This window comes from Somniosus microcephalus, chromosome 17 (assembly GCF_052327205.1).
Source record: "Somniosus microcephalus isolate GS21.2 chromosome 17, FLI_Smic_1.0, whole genome shotgun sequence".
NCBI lineage: Eukaryota > Metazoa > Chordata > Chondrichthyes > Squaliformes > Somniosidae > Somniosus > Somniosus microcephalus.
Genome location: NC_141003.1, coordinates 39,347,314 through 39,368,074, shown reverse-complemented (window position 1 = coordinate 39,368,074; position 20,761 = coordinate 39,347,314). Strand labels below are relative to the sequence as shown.

Here is a 20,761-nt window from a genome sequence, read left to right as displayed (position 1 = left end):
AAAGGAAAAGTAAATGATGGCCAGCTCATCCCATCTCGATATAGTGGCATTGGGAGAACGTTAGAAGTAGGTGGTGAACCTACTCTCTCTCAGTAGCTTAAAAAATGAGAGAATAACAATAAAAAGAAATGAATGTCTGCTTCTAACAGGTTAGTGCTGGCAGATGGTGCTGTCTTGCACACTGCTCAGCAAACTAATGTGTTTTCTTTGTTAATGACTTTGCAACTGTCAGTATTCCTGCCCACAGTAGTGATGACATGCAGTAACATTATGCCAGTCACTTAGTTTGTGATTTCCAAACTTTTGTTTGTGATTAGCTGTTCTTACTTTCTCCAGCGAAATATTCTGCAATTAGTGTACTTTTTTAAACCATTATTCTCCTTCAGATTCAGACCTTGGTGTGCTGAATTGTAAGTTGAATCTACACCTGGAAGCTGAATTGAAGATTGAAAATTTGTCACCATTAGAGTGATACCTCATTATAGTAGGCATGTTCCTTATATAAAACCCACTTGTGAGAGCTGACAATAGACTTCTGTCAATCTTACCAAATTTGACAGAATTTCTTTCTTCATCCTATTATACTTAAGTGAGGAGGATTGCAGTCCTTGAATGGATGCAATGCTATTCATTTTTACTGCCTTCAAGGTGATTTTCTTTCCATAAATAAGATGAAGTAGGTTTTCTGAATCAATCACGGAATAGACCCTATCAATGCAAAAAACTACCCTACTGCAGAATGTGGACTGTCACTGCCTATCCCACAGAAGCTCATACACCTCATCATTTATTGATTAGTGTATTTTGGCTTCATACTTAGATAATGGAAAAGCCTTTGATAGAACTGGTGTATATACCTGTCCTGTAAAATTAACAGGTTTTAGTTCTACTTTAATCAAAGGCCATACATCTTATAATCAGCTCCTCTTACTTTGAATGGCATTGTGTTCCTCCCTTACAATCAGGGAGGGCATCAAGCCAGGGTTGTCACTGTTTCCATTACTCTTTATAGTTGCACTGAAAACCTTGATAACATCTATTAGGGCAAAGCCATACATTAATCATGAGATAAAAATAATATAAGCTTTGCCTGTATACAGTTGATATACTTATGTTGGTCCAGAATGACAAACAATCAGGGCTTTATTTATTAAGCTTGCTTTCCAGTTATACTGTAGATTCTGTGCACTGAGACAAATCAGAAGCACCATGCTGAGATGATGCAGTGGTGCAGTATTTTGGTGCCGAGAGGATCAGGATAGGGGGTTGTTTGTGTAATTTCCTGTGTGATTAGTTTTCAATTTCAGTAATGATCAGGAGATGCTAAGCTGGAGGTGAGTTGTCATAGTCTGCTCTGGCACCTCTTGTAGTGACCGGATTAAGACCTGGAATATGCCTTGGAAGAAGTTGCTTACACTCTCAGACTTAGAGATTTAGCGAAATCTCAAAAAAGCTGACAGCTTTGAATTTAGGACTTATGACATATCAGACAATTAGTTAGACTGAAAGTGCAATGGGACATGGATTTGTTACAATTTAAGCTGCAGAGATACCCATCATTCCATCACCTTTTTGTTGTGGGGAACATTTTTAAAGTACTTAAAAAAACAGTTTACACCAGTGGTAGATTTTAGAAATTACTGAAAGAGTGCTGAAGGACTGATATTTATCTTCCAGTGGAGTTTAGAAGCATACTTATCAAAGAAAATTGACTTCGGACACTTTTGTTTGATGCATTTTCCAGCATTTTGGACCCTACTGTAATTTCTCCTGAAAGGATTGCTGATATTGTAAATATGAAAATAAAAGTAGTTGAACTAACTTCATTCCAAGATCCAGTTCTCTTCATTTGGAATCTTGACCCCCAAATACATTATGTTTATTAGCGAACTAAATACTTTTACAACACACACCTACAATAATTCAACTGGCAGTAATTTATGCATTCACAACACGAAACTGGCTCTCTCGTATCTGTCCCCTTTTTGGGCTGCATGGCAGGACAGAGGCAGGTGGGAGAATTGCCTGGATTGAGGGTATGCTGATATAACTATTTTAAATAAACAATTTTATTGTTGTAATTTTGAGGGATAAGAGCATGAGTCAACAGCACCAAAACAAAACCTTACAAATGAGATCCAATCAAACATTAACCTGCATTGTCCGCTTTTAGATGCTGATCCACCTGCTGTACATTCGCAACATTTTCTATTGTTAAAACCTTAAAACATGAGGCTGCTTTTTGAAAATCCTGACCGTTGCAGGCTGTGCTCAACAATGACTTTGCTATGTCGCACCCTATGGAGTCTTAGTTGCCAGTTCAACCTCTAACCCCAATGATCCCGCTCTATGGGCTGGATTTTGTCAATGGGGGCGCGATGGGGGCGGGACTGCTGGTTGTTGGGTTTCAGTCCCGCCCCCAACGACGTCCAGCCAACCCACGCTATTTCCCCTTGATTGACCTTGTTAAGCCCGCCCTGCAGGCTTAGCCGGCCAATTAAGGGAAAGCTGGTGACAGAGGACATCAGCGTATGACGTTTCATCTGTCAAAAATTTTTGACGGATGAATTGTCTTCGTTTGACAGCTTTGAGAAGCTGTCAAACACTGACAATCTCTGTTCTAAGGTGAGCCCTTTTACTGAAGGCTCACCAAACCTCTGTCCTCAGCAGAAATCAGATGGCTGCTGCATCTGAGAATGCAGCAGCCATTCTGTCATCTTTGCCGTTGAGATGAGACACCTCCGGATTCCCAAGGGTTGAAGCCTGCAGGAAGAAGCAAAGGTAAGTAAACTTTTTCTAACACTTTACACTCACCTCTCGTACTTACCTCGCCACACTTGCACCCATCACTCACCTCTACATCTTACATTTCGACCCCTCTCACTCCCGCAGACCCACTGCTCGCCTCGCTGACCCTGGCGAGGTTCGCAGCCATCGGGAAGCCTGCACTTGCAGGGGTAAAATGGGGATAAGCCTCAAAACTGTCTGTTAACTACCTGTTAACAGGCAGTTAATTGGCTGTAATTCCCTTCCCGCCTCCCAGGAAGGTGGCACGGAGGCGGGTTGGGAGCGGGTTTGGTACCTGCTCCCAGTTTCTGCCATTTTCCCGGCAGTCCCACCTCCATACCTGCCCCCACAGGGCTGGCAAAGTTCCCCCTATTGAACCGCAGATTCCTGTACTGGTTTTGACAAACAGTGTGGCTTGTCTGCATTGCAAATGAGAACTGAAACTGTTGATTTTTGCTGGTATTAATCGGGGACGAACGCTTATTGTGTTCATATGACGTACCTCTGACCACTTTTTAATCGAGGCAATAGTCCAATTTAAATAAACAGTCGATCTGATAGGTTGTAATAACATTGAGTACTGGCATTCAACTGATCTGATTGGTTGACATCCTTCAAACCCAAAGAATTTTCATGTGTAACTTGGTTCAGTTGGTGACACTCTTCCCTGCATCAGAAGATTGAGAGTTCAAACCCCACACTAGGGATTGAGCGTACAATTGCGGTCACAGTGCAATTTCAGAAACTTAACTGGCCCAGTCACATAAATACTGTGGTAACAAGAGCAGGTCAGAGGCTGGGTATTCTGCGGCGAGTGTCTCACCTCCTGACTTCCCAAAGTCTTTCCACGATCTACAAGACACAAGTCAGGGGTGTGATGGAATACTCTCCATTTGCCTGGATGCGTGCAGCTCCAATAACACTCAAGAAGCTCAACACCATCCAGGAAAAAGCAACCCGCTTGATTGGCACCCCATCCACCACCTTAAACATTCACTCCCTCCACCACCGGCGCACCGTGGCTGCAGTGTGTACCATCTACAAGATGCACTGCAGCAACTCACCAAGGCTTCTTTGGCAGCACCTCCCAAACCAACGACCTCTACCACCTAGAAGGACAAGGGCAGCAGGCACATGGGAACACCATTACCTGCAAGTTCCCCTCCAAATTACATACCATCTTGACTTGGAAGTATATTGCTGTTCCTTCATCGTCAAAATCCTGGAGCTCCCTCCCTAACAGCACTGTGGAAGTACCTTCACCACACGAACTGCAGCTGCTCAAAAAGGCAGCTCACCACCACCTTCTCAAGGGCAATTAGGGATGGGCAATAAATGTTGACCTTGCCAGTGATGCCAACATCCCATGAACAAATAAAAAAAATGTATGTAGCACCTTTAATGTAGTAAAACGTCCCAAGGCACTTACTGAGTACTCTCTAAATGCAGCCATACACTGTGTTGGAGTTACACTCTACATAGTGTCAAACCCATCAGTGTGAGGCTGTCTCCTCACCTAAAACAAAAGCAAAATACTGTGGATGCTGGAAATCTGAAAAAACCCCAGAGAATGCTGGAAATACTCAGCAGGTCAGGCAGCATCTGTAGAGAGAGAAACAGAGTTAACGTTTCAGGTCGATGACCCTTGGTCAGAACTGGAAAAAGTTGGAGATGTAACAGGTTTTTAAGCAAGTGTAGGGGCAGGGAGAGCGGGGAGGGGAGGAAAGAACAAAAGGGAAGGTCTGTGATAGGATGGAAGGCAGGAGAGATTAAGAGACAAAAGGGTTGATGGTGCAAGGCAAAACCAGATGGTAATGGGTCTTGACAAAGGGTTTTGACCTGAAACGTTAACTCTGTTTCTCTCTCTTGCCTGGCCTGCTGAGTTTTTCCAGCATTTTCTGTTGTTATTTCGGATTTCCAGCATCTGCAGTATTTTGCTATTGTATGAGATGGTAATGGGACAAGCTAAGAAACAAAAGACTCTAGATGAAGTGTAAATGGCATTGGCAGGATGATCAGCAGCTATTTTCAAAGTAATAAACAGCTAAAATCACAGTATATGTCATAAGAACAATATGCATGGTGGGACTGGGTGAAAGTTGGGGTAGCAAAACTCAACAGCCAGCTGACACTTTGGACTATTTAATTATTGTTGGTCTGCCACCGTGTCCCGATGTGTTGTCTGTCCCGCCCTTCTCCTTATACGGGATTTACTGCAACAGAACACAATTAAAAAAAAATCTTCCGAACCCATGTCGTGTAATTTTTGTTTTAAATTGTTCGCACAAAATAAACTATTTATAGTATATAGTGTGGTTAATTGGCAATTCAATGATTTGCAGCCACGGTAATTTGTAGCAAAACACGCGCGCGATGTTACCTACACAAGACCATTAGCCTACTGACCCACACAACTTCCCCTGTCTGTCTATGTGTGTATAGCTCGCTCCTCGCCAGCCAGGGTCCCACCCGGGCAATTGCTCATTGTTGTCAGTCACTGCTGCACATTCTGCTCGGGGTTGGCGAATCCGCAGTTCACGCCCTGACGTGATTGACAGGGCTGGTGGGTGGGGGCTAGCTCTGCGCGAGGAGAGGGAGGCGGGCCGCACGCTCAGGCGCTCTGCCCGTGCTGTTGATAGACACAGGGCGGGAGAGAGAGAAGGCGGAGAGCCGAGAGCCTGAGGGGCTCCAGTATCGTCCAGGCAGCGGGAGCTCCCGTCACACAGCACCGCTACACCCGGGTTCCGTTAGCTCGCACTCATCTCTATCTCTCTCTCCCTCTGTGCGTGTGTTGTCTGCTCGCCCCTTGGTTAGAAGATGTGAAGATGATGCTCGGCTCTTTACGCCGCTGAGCACGCGTTGCTGACAGGAATTTGTACTATTTAATTCTCAAACACCCGCCTCCCCATCTCCCCTCCCACCCCCTCTCTTATTTTTGTTGTGTATTATGGGGAAAGAGCAGGAACTTCTGGAAGCCGCTCGGATTGGGAATGTAGCGGTGGTGGAAAAATTGCTAAGTGGCAAAAAGGGATTATTGGGAAGTGGTTCGAGCTCCATCCCACTCTCCAGCCTGCTGAGGTAAGTTAGAGAGATTTCTCAGCCTGTTCTCGGTTGCATTTTTTTTTACTACTGTGAAAAATGTGTATTTTATTAGTTTAATAGGTCAAATGGAAACATTTACAGCCCTGAGTGCAGAATTGTGAAAGGTGAAGTGAGACGATTGTATTCCCTTCCATTTCATATTAGGGTTGATGTTTTTCAAGAGGAATGTGCAGCGTAAGACTCCCCTTATTTTAAATGTTGTATTGTTTTTTGTTCGGTTTATTACTACGTGGGTTAAATAATCTAAATACGGATTGGCTGTTTGAAGGGCAGTTGCTTCCTTTTTTCCCTATAAGAATTTCCCAAGCAAGTTTTGCAATTTGGCGTGACTGTTGGACGCGATAAGAATGCTCCAGGGTTAGAGCATGTACAGGTGCAAATGTTAGTCGGAATATAAACCACTATGTATGTTTGCAAAGAAGGGCAAAAAAAAGTTAGGAGAATCTGTTTGTGCACCGAGTTTATTTTAATCAGTACATTTCCTTGCAAACTATTGGGTTAAATGAGATTTCCCAAAGATATTTGGACGCTTGATGTCTCTGGAACACAATATAGATATGCAATTATATACTAGGTAAAACACACACGGGGGGGGGAAGGAATTCAAAATACTTGGGTGGGGGATGGGCACTAGGACCAGGCTGTAGAATAGTAACATCCACAGAAAAAATGCAAGCTACAGGAGGATAGAGGTTGGCGGTTGCATATTCGAACATCAGCGAAAATTAAAAATATTTTTTAAAAAGTAGCATGAAAGATCCTGCGCTTGTGGGCAGTTCACATTCACTTCTGGTATTGCAGTGACTGTACAGCTTAGCTTCTATTTTGGCTTTTGAAAGGCGACTTTGTGTTTGGGATGGGAGGGAACAGGACAAAGCCGGCACAAGGAGGTAATTCCTCCTGGCGGCGGCGTTTTGCATTTCATTTGTTGTACAATTAAAAGGGATGGGACACGTTGTAACCAGATGAAACGAGCGTTGTCATTTGGAGATCCCTTTGGCTGGAGATCACTGGAGATGTTTCGTGCTGTTCATTTTGAATCTCGGTTCTCGGAACAACCTTTTTTATCTGGTAAATCGCGCTCGATGACCGAGAGGGCGATGATCCCACATTAATCCAGACCGAATTGTGTGTCATGCTGAAGTTTAACTTGACGTTTTAGTTGGACGTTGGCAGTTTTGTCTGAGCAACATTATCTAAACAATAACTTTTTAAATCAAAAGCGACGCTTCAAAGGCGACGGAACAGGACAGGTTCTTTTCTTTAGGAGAGAAAGTCCTCTTATTATTTGCATAACATGGCGTGGGTTCAGCGAGATTACTGTTGGATGTTTGGAATAGCTGGGATAGTTCAAATGGGGTGGTGCTTTACGGTTGAACACAGACACATAACATATAGGCTACACCATCCCAGTGCAATGACTGTCATTTCCCTCAGCATTGGATACCGCTGACATTTATTTTGACGGGTAGTTGTTGAGCCCCTGTAAATTTGGAGAAGCTAATGACATTAAAAAGTGTGCTATCAGTAAATATTTGTTCTGAATTTAAAAAAAACTGTGCTACGATTCGAGATGTCTGTGTTTATGAATTTACATACGTTGTGAGCTAAGAATTATTTGTGGAACCGAGAAGTACCTATTGGCGTGGGCATTTAGATGTCAGGGTTGACACATTTCAATACTTAGTGCTCCTAAAAGGAGAAATGATTCCATTACTGACATGCTGAATAATTATGGATAGGATGCATTAACTCACAAGGTGGTCTTGATTACAAATGCATAGTTGCTAATCTATAACTTTTCAGTAACGTATTGTGTTCAATTGTAAAATAAAATCAACTGTGCACATTTTAGTTTCTCTTGCAGTAATTACGTGGAGGACAATTGATACCCAGAAGTAGTAATCCAAGACTGTTCAGGTGACACGATGAGAGCAGTGCTTGAGAACTTCATGACACGTGTCTAAACCCAGAATGACCGCGTAGTCTTGAATTCGGCCCCAGTTAGCCATCATTATTATCATATACTAATAGTGAATCTCCAGTGGTGAGGGGACTAGCTGGACAATTATCAGACGGGACAGGACTCCATTATATTTGCATGTAGTTCGAAAATCTATTGTTGGATGTAAATATCCTTAACAGTTATGACCAAATACCACCAAATGTTAATTTCTCACTGATACCACTCCCCTACTTTTTTTTTTAAAGTCCACATTTAAGTGCTTAGATCTTTGAATATACAAACGATCAACATTTCTTCATCTACATGTTTAATACACCTGATTAAAGCTTTCAATGGTAATGAAAAGGGATTTCAACATTGACATGTAATGAGAGTAGTGATGTTTTGAGCTGTCAGAAGCTTGACAAGTTCTGCACATTTAAATATTTTACTTGTTTGGAAGAAGACATTTCAAAAACTGTAGAAACAGTCAATGCTCTCTCAATTAAATGCAAGCCGGAAGGAGCAAAGTATTGAAAATAAACTGAACGATAATGTGTAAGGCATGTGTAAATGATGCCAACTGCATTACTTTGTAATTCCTGGTGATTCTACCATGTTTTTGACTTATTCTATTTGTGAAGTTTGCTTAAATGTTCCAGCATTAAAATATATTTTGATCAGGGTTTGGAAAAAGAAATCCTCAGCACAAGTTATTGACACTCCATCTGTCCTTAATCAGAATCTGGCTGACCATCAAATACTAAGCAACTAATGCCTAACACTTAGTACAAGTCTGTGTCAAGATGTGTACTATCCAGAAAGGAAATGTGGTAGCTGACAGAAGTCCTCAGTATAAACTACTGGTGCTCCACATGTTATGATAAATATTAAAACTACAAAAATCTTATTTGTTCCAAGATGATTTTTTTAAAAAGAGACCGTGCAGTGTGCATTCTTTGGTATTGGAATGCATTTACTCGTCCATCACAATAGCCTGTTGCTAAACATATTGGCTATTATTTAGCAGACCTGTGTTAAATTTGCCTTTTTATGTTAAGTTGCTGGGTTCTTTCTTGCGTTACGGTTGGAAAGCTGAAAATTTACTTAAAGATTAATTAGTTTGGGAGAAACCAAGTGCAAGAGCCAATGTGAACAAAGATTCGTAGTACGTTACACTGCTAAGGTTAAAAAGAGGAAAGAAAACCAGGTAAATCAAGAACTAGTGATTAGGTGATGCCAAGCTGGGGTTTTAAGTCTGTAGGCTAGAGAAGAAAGGGAAGACTGAGAGAGGTAAGCTGTTCTGCACTATTGAGATCCTGGGAAAGAAATAGTGCATTGACTCTTAAGTTTAACACAATGGCATACAGGAAATGTAGAATGATATATTTGCAGCTTGGGACAAACAAGAGAAAAGTTTATCAGATGACTGAGCATAGAAGAATTAATAAGATAGCAGAGTTGTTTGGTAGAGATGAGAGACTGGTTTCTGAGTAGATAAGCTTTTTGTTGCATTCCATCTAGGAGTGTTAAAAGCGGGAGCAGTATTCAAGTCTTGGACAGAATTGGACTTAGTATAGAGCTGTGATACCACAAAAGAGGCACTGTAGCTTCTTGGAGGCTGTGCTAGCAATGGAGGAGATGTGGGAGTTCCATTTGAGATCAGAGGAGAAAGTGGACAAGGAATACCAACAGATGAGGGAAAACAAGAGTGAATTAATAGCTTTTAGTTTCATTTGAGAGGTCTGAAGGAAGTTTGAGGAATTGAAAGTTGGATGTCAGTTTGTTCAGACTGCATGGATATTGAAGATAATTCAAAATAGAAAGCAAGCAAAAACAATAAAGGAGGTACAATGGAGATAAATGAGTAAAGACAAAAAAGAGGCAAAGCAATAAAGAGCTAAATGAAGTAGAACATTGGCTACATTGGAAGGTTTGCAGTATCATCACTATTTGAAAGGATAAGAGTATTTAAAATATGCTTTAAAGCTGCAAAGTGGCCTCCAAAGCCTGTAAATCATTGCTAATAAACACCTAGATATGGCATCTATGTGCATTACTTGATACTGAGAAAGAGAAGTTGCATTTAAATAGCACCTATTATGTCTTCATGATATACCAAAGTGCTTCACAGCCAATTTTGAAGTGCAGTCCGTGTTTTTATGTTGGGAAACCTTGCAGCCAATTTTGTTCAGTACAAACAATATGAATAATCAGTTAATATGTTTCTTTTTCCTGGTGATGTTGGCTAGAACAATGGGAAGGACTCCTTGCTATTTGAGTAATGTTATATATATTTTATATTTGCCCAAGCAGGGCATCTGTAACTTCTTATCCAAAAAATGGCATTTCTGACAATGCAGCATTCCCTCAGTACTGCACTGAAGTGTCAGTCCACCTTGTGTCCAAAATGGGATTTGAACCCACAATTTTGACCAAGGTGAAGTTTACTAACTGATCTAAGCTGACACTTGCATTACTAACATGGGTTGTCCAATTTTATATTTGTTGTAACTGTAGCAATTTATGATGGTTATAAATGCTTTTTTAATATAAAAGTAACAGTGTTGATTGGATGGTGCAAAGTGTTAGTCCACCTGTGTGACCCAGGTTCAAATCCAGCCTGCACTGATGGCGCGGAAGTGTCCACTAGCTGTAAAAGTCCTATATGAAAATGAATGTGGGGAAGTCTCCCTCCATAGTTTCTTGTGATGTGGGTTCACAATTCTAACTTATTAATCATTTTGAAAGCTCACATGGAAGACCATAAGGATGGTTGATGCAGGAAATGTGGTTGGGGCAGAGAATACACTGGTGCAGTAGCGGTGGTGTTTTGAGGTTTGGGAAATTATTGGGAGCTTTTGTCTTGATCCAGACTCTCTCATCTGTGAGTGCTCAATGCTGATACCAGAAAAATGTGGAAAAAATGTTATTTCCCATTACTGACATTCATCAACAGGAGCACAAACATTTACCCCAACCCCTCCCAAATCGAATTGCTCGTCTTTACCAAGCCCACTGTTTTAATTGGATCAGCAGAAGGAGGAGAGTCATAATCAGCAGCAATCTCCTCCTTCCAATCTGAACTAGTATTACCTGAGAAAATATTATGGTGTCTAGATAGGCTGTCTGAGGCTTAAAATCCTATTTGGTCCTAAATCTGTCCTCTGGACAACTGTACCTAATCTGATTTTGCCATTTTCAGTGTGAAACCAGTGAAATTAATGACAATTTCAAGAAGTAGTGCCTAATTTTATTTGAACAGAATTATTAATTTTCTTCAAATAAAAGAGATATTTTAATTAAGTTTTTCATAAATAGCAGCACCAGGCTGATTGTTGAAGGCACAATTGACCTCACTAGTATTTTGACTGCCTCTTTTCACCCCCTCCCCTTCCACATGATTATTTTAAGAGATTTGTGATTTTTTTTTTAATGGTTTAAGCCATTTAATAAAAATTCTGAGCTAATAGTACCGTTGGGCTAAACTTTCTTTGTGTGGCTGAGGGGCACTGATTTTTTAAATTCATTTTATTTATTCATTCACAGATGTGGGCTTCGCTGGCAAGGTAGCATTTGTTGCCCTTGAGAAGGTGGTGGTGAGCCGCTGCCATCCGTGTGGTGAAGGTACTCCCACGGTGCTGTTAGGTAGAGTGTTCCAGGATTTTGACCCAGCAACGATGAAGGAGCGGTGATGTATTTCCAAGTCAGGATGGTGTGTGATTTGATGGGGAACTTGGAGATGGTGGCGTTCTTATGTGCCTGCTGCCCTTGTCCTTCTAGGTGGTAGAGGTCGTGGGTTTGGGAGGTGCTGTTGAAGAAGCCTTGGCGAGTTGCTGCAGTGCATCTTGTAGATGGTACACTCTGCAGCCACATTGTGCTGGTGCTGAAGGGAGTGATTGTTTAAGGTGCTGGATGGGGTGCCAATCAAGCGGGCTGCTTTGTCCTGGATGGTGTCGAGCTTCTTGAATGTTGTTGGAGCTGCACTCATCCAGGCAAGTGGAGAGTATTCCATCACACTCTTGACTTGTGCCTTGTCGGTGGTAGAAAGGCTTTGGGGAGTCAGAATCTGAGTCACCTGCCACAGACTAGCCAGCTTCTGACCTGCTCTTGTAGTCACATGTTCCAGTTGAGCTTCTGGTCAATGGTGATCCTCAGGAAGCTCATGGTGGGGGATTCAATGATGGTAATGGCATTGAATGTCAAGGGGAAGTGGCACTCTCTCTTGCTGGAGATGGTCACTGTCTGCCACTTGTGTGGTGCAAATGTTACTTGCCACTTATTAGCCCATGCCTGGATGTTGTCCAGGTCTTACTGCATTTGGGCATGGATTGCTTCCTTATCTGAGGAGTTGCGAATGGAACTGGACACTGCAATCATCAGCGAACATCCTTTATGGTGGAGGGAAGGTCATTAATGAAGCAGCTGAAGTTGGTTAGGCCTAGGACACTGTCCTGAGGAACTCCTGCAGTGATGTCCTGGGGCGGAGATGATTGGCCTCCAACAACCACCTTCCTTTGTGCTAGGTATGACTGCAGCCAGTGGATAGTTTTTCCCCTGTTCCTAGTGACTTCAATTTTACTCAGGCTACTTGATGCCACACTTGGTCAAATGCTGCCCTGATGTCAAGGGCTGTCATTTTCACCTCTCTTCTGGAATTCAGCTCTTTTTTCCATGTTTGGACCAAAGCTCTAAAATGGTCTGGAGCTGAGTGGTCCTGGCGGAACCCAAACTGTGGATCGGTGAGTAGGTTATTGGTGAGTAAGTGCTGCTTGATGGCGCTGTTGATGACATCTTCCATCACTGCTGATGATATCTTCCATCACTGCTGATGATTGAGAGTTGACTGATGGAGCGGTAATTGGCCAGATTGGATTTATCCTTTTTGTGGACAGGACATACCAGGGCAATTTTCCACTTTGTCGGGTAAATGGCAGTGTTGTAGCCGTACTGGAACAACTTAGCTAGAGGTGCGACTACTTCTGGAGCACAAGTATTCAGCACTACTACTGGGATGTTGTTGGGGCCTATAGCCTTTGCTGTACCCAGTGCGTTCAGCCATTTCTTGATATCATGTGGAGCGAATTGAATTGGCTGAAGACTGGCATCTGTGATGATGGGGACCAATGTTCCCTCTAATATTTTTTAGGTTGCGTGGCCCCTTTAACGCATGCATGCATTTTTTCCCCTTTAAAAGCCGGTGAGCCGGCTGCGCGGGCGCTTTGCAGCTGAGCAGCTTAAAGGGTGGTGACCTCCGGAGGAGGCCAAGATGGATCATCCACTCGGCACTTCTGGCTGAAGTCTTGTATTTTGCACTCACATGCTGGGCTGTGCCATCGTTGAGGATGGGGATGTTCAGGAAGCCGCCTCCTCCTCCTCCCTGTTAGTTATTTAATTGTCCACCACCATTCATGACTGGATGTGGCAGGACTGCAGAGCTTTGATCAGATCTGTTGGTTGTGGGATCGCTTATAGCATACCGCTTCTGCTGTTTAGCGTTCATATAGTCCTGTGTTGCAGCTTTACCAGATTGGCACCTCATTTTGAGGTAAGCTCTTCTGCACACCTCATTGAACCAGGGTTGGACCCCTAGCTTGATGGTAATGGTAAAGTGAGGAATATGCTGGGTCATGAGGTTACAGATTGTGGTGGAATACCATTCTGCTGCTGCTGGCCCACAGCGCCTCAGGGATACCTAGTTTTGAGCTGCTAGATCTGTTCTGAATCTATCCCATTTAGCATGGTGGGAGTGCCACACAACACGATGGAGGGTGTCCTCACTGTGAAGATGGGACGTTGTCTTCCCAATGACTATGAGGTGGTCGCTTCTACCAATACCGTCGTGGACAGATGTATCTGCGACAGGTAGATTGGCGAGGACAAGGTCAAGTATGTTTTTCCCTCATTCTCTCACCACAGTAATTCCAGTCTGGCAGCTGTGTCCTTCAGGACTCAGCTAATAGTGGTGCTACCGAGCCACTCTTGGTGATGGATATTCAAGTCCCCCACCCAGAATACATGGAGTACTGATTCATCAGCTGAGGGACCGCTGTAATAGGTAACATTCGCGCCACGGAAGTGCCAGGCAATGACTATCTCCAACAAGCGAGAGTCTAACCACCTCCCCTTGACATTCAATGGCATTATACCATCGCCGAAGTCCCCACTATCAATATCTTGGGGGTCACCATTAACCAGACTGAACTGGACCAGCCACACACATACTGTGCCAACAATAGCAGGTCAGAGGCTAGGTATTCTGCGGCGAGTGTCTCACCTCCTGACTCCCCAAAGCCTTTCCACCATCTGCAAGGCACAAGTAAGGAGTGTGATGGAATACTCTCCACTTGCCTGGATGAGTGCAGCTCCAACAACACTCGAGAAGCTCGACACCATCCAGGACAAAGCAGCCCGCTTGATTGGCACCCCATCCACCACCTTAAACATTCATTCACTCCCTCCACCACCAGTGCACTGTGGCTGCAGTGTGTACCATCTACAAAATGCACTGCAGCAACTCGCCAAGGCTTCGGCAGCACCTCCCAAACCCTCGACCTCTTCCACCTAGTAGGGCAAGGGCAGCAGGTGCATGGGAACACCACCACCTCCAGGTTCCCCTCCAAGTCACACACCATTCTGACTTGGAAGCATATCGCCGATCCTTCGTCGCCGAGTCAAAATCCTGGAACCCCCCTCCCTAACAGTACTGTGGGAGTACCCTCACCACACGGACTGCAGCGGTTCAAGAAGGCGGCTCACCACCACCTTCTCAAGGGCAACTAGGGATGGGCAATAAATGCTGGCCTTGCCAGTGACGCCCTGATCCCATAAAACTAATAATAAAAAAAAAAAAAAAAAAATGTTTGCCCCTATTGGACCTGATGCCTTGAGACTTCATGGGGTCCAGAGTCGATGTTGAGGACACCAGACTGAATACTACTGTGCACTTCTGGCTGAAGATGTTGTGAACTGCCCTGAAAGGATACAGTACTGGTGATGTTGGAACCTGGGATATTGACTGATGGGTATGATTCGGAGAGTATGACGGTCGGGTTTGATTCGTCTGGGGGATCGCTTTCCGAATTTTGGCATCAGTTCCCAGATGTAAGTGAGGAGGATTTTGCAGAGCTGACTGGGCTGGGTGTGCGAATCCGATGCCTAGCTGGTCTGTCCGGTTTTATTCTTGCACCTTTTTGTTGCACTTTGACACAAATGAGTGGCTTGCTAGGCCATTTCAGAGGGCAGTTAAAAGTCAACCATGTTGCTGTGGGCCTGGAGTGACATAGGCTAGACCGGGTAAGGACGGCAGATTTCCTTCCCTAAACCAAATGGGTTTTTATGACAATAGCTTCATGGTCACCATTACTAACACTAGCTTTTTACTCCAGATTTAGTTAATTAACTGAATTCAAATTCACAAACTGTCATGGTGGGATATGAACTCGCGTCTCTAGATTATTAGTCCAGGCCTCTGGATTACGAGCCCAGTAACATAACGTAACTATGCTGCCATACCCGCTTATTGTGTCTTGATCTTCACAATGAAACCCCAACCCCGTAAATGGGACAGTCTACCCATATGATATTCTAAGTAAGGAGCTCCTCTGACGAGTCTCTTGGGGAAATTTTTTAAAGGAAATATATTGATATGATTTTTGCTAGAAACATTACATTTTATACCTAGAAGAAACTGTAAAGCAAAATATTAATGTTTAGCACTGATTGAAATTTAAAAACAATACTAGGGATTAAAACTGTATGCTATGACGGGCTTTTGTACTTGAGTTTAATAAATCAGATAAGTGTAGGTGTTATCTTTTTAAATATGACCGTTTGAAAATGGTGCACTTCCTGTAACACTTAATTTGTGTAACTTATTCCTGTCTCAGTTTGTTGATAACACCCCATTGTTATATTTTTAAAAAAAGCATAAAAGCCTGTGATAATATATCTACAGGAAACTTTTTTCATACGGGACCGGCGTGGTGCTGGTTGATCAAAAAGTCCGGATTACAGAGCGGTATACTTACCAAGGTACAAGAGCCCTGTACACGGCCACAGATCCAGGCGTCGCTGTTGCATGGCAACAGGTGCAGGAACCCCGGTTACACGGCCACAGATCCAGGCGTCCCTGTTACATGGCAACAGGTGCAGGAACCCCGGTTACACGGCCACTAATATGAAGTAAAACTTACCTGAACCTACTCCTGAATTTTGCCGGTTGAGAGATTTCTGGTTATTTAGGTGCTGGTAAAAAGAGAGTTTCCTGTATAATGTAGTAAAAATTTTGGGCTGGAATTTCCTACGTATTTATACCTGGAGATGTGCGGAATGTTGGCATAAAGCAGTACGCAACCTAAAAGATTGTAGCGTTTAGGGGGTGAGTTGCGCACGCAAGCACAATACATCTAGATTTGCTTTATCTTTTATGATCGGGCAGAGAGATCGATAGACGCATGGAACTCTGCCCATAATAGTGGCCCAACCCCAAGTTACAGAACCCTGTATCTGAATTTTCTGCAATGGTGCTTGCTCAGAGGCCCTCTTCAAATTATGGTCATGATTTTCAGGTGCATCAGGGAACAGTTATTTTTCTGGTGTGTTACTGTGTTTCTTTTATATAAAAAAAAAAAAAAATCATCCTCTGAGACCTGCACTATATTTTCTGTTTCTTTGAATGCATTTCGTACAAGTGACATTAAAAATTGAAATGCTTCCCTGATTTGCAGGTTCTTAAGCATGCTGTACCTAATGTGCATGAATAATGGTTGAATGACTTGAAACTTTAATTTTAATAAAAGAAGGAATATATCGTATGAAAGGCAAAATATTGTGGATGCTGAAAATCTGAACTTTAAACAGAAAATGTTCGAAATACGCAGCAAGTCAGGCAGTACCTGTGGAGCGTGAAACAGTGTTAACGTTTCAGGTTGGTGACCAAGCGTCAGAACTGGAAAATGTTACAGATGTAATGGGTTTTAAGCAAGCACAGAGGCAGGGAAAAGAGGAAGGGGAGGGAAGAACAGAAGGGAAGGTCTCATCAGGTGGAAGGCAGGAGTGATTTAAATGACACAGGATGATAGTGCAAGGCAAAATGGGGTGGTAATGGGACAAGTAAAGAAACAAAAGATGGGTCTGGAGGAGCTGTAAATGGCAACAGCAGAATCATTACCAACACCGGTTGTCCGAAAGAATGGGAGCAGTGATTATGATCTGAAATAGTTGAACTCAGTATTGAGTTTGGAAGGCTGTAAAGTTCCCAATGGAAAGATGAGGTGCTGTTCCTTCCACCTCCCGTTGAGCTTCATTGGAACAGTGAAGGGGCCGAGGACAGAGAGGTCAGTGGGAGTGGGGCAGAGAATTAAAACAGCAAGTGACCGGAAGTTCAGGGTCATTCTTGCGGACTGAACGGAGGTGTTCAGCAGGGTGTTCACCCAATCTGCATTTGGTCTCCCCAGTGTAGAGCCGATTGCATCGTGAGCAGCGAATACAGTATACTAAATTGAAATGGTATGAGTTTGGCATTTTCCTTGGATCTTGATTGTTTGCGCTGATTTCGACACATTTTTACGTTTGGGCATATGCTAATGAGACTTTGAGCATAATTTGACATCGGGAGAATGGGTGTCATTTTGGGTGCAACTTTCAGATTGTACCTCTGCAGGAATTTCCAGGCCTTTCTGTCTGTGCAATCCCTGTCTGCAGAGCCTTGCCTCCTGTTGTCAAGTTTGCTATAATTATAAATCCCTGCATACATATTTATAATGAAGATTGCCCATGTAAACTTGTCGAGCTATAATTACACCTTCCTGTCAGTGGTGGCCCCAGTGTCTCCACAGGTGTGAGGGTTTAAGTATAGCATGGCAAGTTGACACAGGGTAAGTAATTAGAAAAAATTACAATTTTTGAAACAAAATACTTAACTTGGTAGCAGCATGAAGTAAAAATATAAAATGCAAACTTTCCTGAATGTACTACCTGGAGGAATGGACCTTGGAGGGGGACCAGCGACACTTGGTCATTGAAAAGAATGAAAGTATGATGGCAAGTAGATGTACTTTTGTCTAATATATTAAAAGTAATACCCAGGTGTGACAAGAAATGGGGACAGTGTGAAATGAACAGGTTATGTGTACTTTATGCAAAATATAAATCTATCTCCCTCTATTTCTTGGTTTATTGAGAAAATGACTCTTCTGCATGTGACATCTGCCATGTGATAGTTTGGCCTCAGTGAAATGACCTGCATATATTAATAAAATAATTGTTTTAATCTTGCATAGCTGTATGTACATAGTATATGCATATTGTGTACTTTTTTTTAAAAAGAGCTGTCAAAACACATCAGATTACATTGTGGAAGGTCAAGTGTCCAGGTTCCTCCCTGTGACACACACACAACCTATACAAAGCTCTGCGCCTGTGTGAGCTCAGTGCCTGATTGAGTCCCAGTCTTTCAGCTGGCTGCTCCAATTCTTGTTATTAAAAATGTTGTTTTTTTTCCAGAGCCTTGGCTCAGGCTCTCTGACTCCACTCCTGGGGATCCCCTGCTGTAAATTAAATGTATAAACAGGTGGTGTGATAAAGTTATCACTACTGTTAAATGTTTTGAGATCTCAAGCTGATCAAGAATCATTTTTGCTGTCCACAAAATGCTTACAGTCTGCTCTCAGTCCCAAAACGTTATACAGTACAGTAGTCCATTATTCCTTGATCCTAAGTTATGATGTCATTATCAACTGTTCCCTATGGATTGATTAATGATGTGATAAAGATTGTCTTGTTAAATTAAGAATAAGGATGGCAAGGCATGTCTGACTGTCTCTGAAGTTAGGATTCTATAATATTTAAGCTGAATGTACTGTATTAAAATTGATCTTACCTTATGGATGTTAATTATTTTTATTTAGAGGTGGTCAAATAGATAGACAGGGATGCAGCATGAGTGAGGCCCTCCAGACCTATCTGAGGTTGTGTGCAACAACCATTTAATGAAAATTTTATTACATGCTGATTTTTATTTTGTTGAATAATTCAAAGGATAGTTTAAAAGGAAAGGTAATGTGCTAATAGTAAAATAAAGATTTTCTCAATTAAGAAAAATATAATAAATAAATTTAGAGCAGTGTGTTTTGGAGAAGCCATGTTGGTGTCTGGTTTTCATGAGACAGATTTGATGGGACAGTGTCATTTAGTTGAATTGAATAGATCAAACAAGTAAAGGCTGCCTCACAGTGCTAACTGTACAGGCTGTTTAATCATTGATGGTCTGGTAGACAATGTTGTCCTTGAATAGAAAATGTGGTCGTGGATGACTATAACTGTTTTTGCTCCAAAGGAAGATTTGGCACCAGAAATTTATTTAACTATGCACGTGGCTGAATTGCATTTTATTTTTTCTCAACAAAAGCCTTGAAGTTTCATACAAAAGCAAAATACTGCGGATGCTGGAAATCTGAAAGAAATACAGAAAATGCTAGAAATATTCAGCAGGTCAGGCAGCGTCTGTGGAGAGAGAAACAGAGTTAACGGGCCAGAAATTCGTGACCAAATGCGTGAGTACGGTCTGGGTACTCACGCATCTGGCCGTTGGAAATGCCGGCGTTCAGCATGCACAGCGCATGCGGGGAACGCCGGCATTTCCAGTCCTCGGAACGAAGGCGCGTGCGACTGCACAGGCAGCGCTTGCGCAGTGAACTTCGTCGATTTCATTCATGGATTCAGTGAGGGTAAGTCCTTACAAGTTACACTTGAAAAAAGCATGTGTAAAGTTGTTCCAAGGCTGCGGAGGAAGATATATTTTATCATGGAGCTTCTGAAAGGCAATATTTTTGTTTGGGAAAGGGAGGGAAGTTATTTTAAGAAATTTTAAGTAAGTTTTAAAGTTTAAATTTTTTTTTTTAAACGGGTTTTCAGAACGGTAGGTAGAAGGAGCAATTGTGGCTGTGTGAATTGAATGTGAAAATGAGTGTTCTAAAATGAGTAATGTAACATTTCCAGCACTTTTAAGAGAGAAACTTTTCATCAGTAATAAGTAATTATGTATGTATCTCCGCATATATTCCTTTACGTGTATGTATGTTTTATATTCCTTTACTTATGTGTATGAATGTATGTTTTTAATTATGATTTTCCAATAAGTTACTTTCTCTGAAAGTCATAATTAAATAATACATTCATACACATAAGTAAAGGAATATATACATAACACGCAAAGGAATATATACAGACGTACATACTTTCAGAAGCTCCACGATAAGAAATATCTTCCTCTGGAGCAACTGTACCCATGCTTTTTTCATGTGTAAGTTGTAAGGACTTGACCTCACTGAAAGCATGAATGAAAGCGGCGAATTTTACTGCGCACGCGTTCTGCCTCTGAACCCCTTCGTTCAGCGGACAGGAAATGCCGGTTTTCCCCGCATGCGCTGTGCATGCTGAAAACCGGCATTTCCTCCGGCCAGACGCGTAAGTACCCCGACCGTACTCGCGCATTTGGAAGGGAATTACTGGGCCAACATTTTACATGTCAATAAAATGAAAAATTTAACAATTGCACGATTTGCCCCCTCGCATCTGCGACTGAGGGTCCAAGGAGGTGCATTGCGCAAGAGGTCATCGTCGTACGTATCCTCACATTGTTCCCTTTCGGGAACTGTATGAAGTGGTGGAAGGATTTATGGCCGTGATTAACGCTCATTCCGTGACCGTAACCATCTTTGAACCAGCCATTAGGGTGGTTAGTCCTATGGCGTGAGGGTTTTACGGGCTCCCACAACCCATCTGAGTGGGGGCCCACCCACACCCACAAGTATCCCGCTGGATGTCCACCCAGAATTTATAGTTGGAGCTCCGACTCCACTTGCCGGGACTGTCTGGAGTGGGGTTCGAAACCCTTCTCCTTCTGGCCCAGCGGCGGGGATGCTT

At 42.7% G+C, this 20,761-nt stretch overlaps 1 protein-coding gene across 3 annotated transcripts in view; it reads left to right on the top strand.

Moving 5' to 3' along the window:
- Positions 1 to 5,561: 5,561 nt before the first annotated feature.
- The window catches only part of LOC147105660 (ankyrin repeat and sterile alpha motif domain-containing protein 1B-like), a 307,039-nt gene continuing 291,839 nt past the window's right edge, over positions 5,562 to 20,761 (top strand). For all 3 annotated transcript variants that reach the window (XM_086010208.1, XM_086010209.1, XM_086010206.1), the window contains exon 1: positions 5,562 to 5,865. In XM_086010208.1, the coding sequence (XP_085866334.1) occupies positions 5,735 to 5,865 (131 nt within the window). In that variant the 5' untranslated portion in view covers positions 5,562 to 5,734. The remainder of the gene's footprint in view (positions 5,866 to 20,761) is intronic.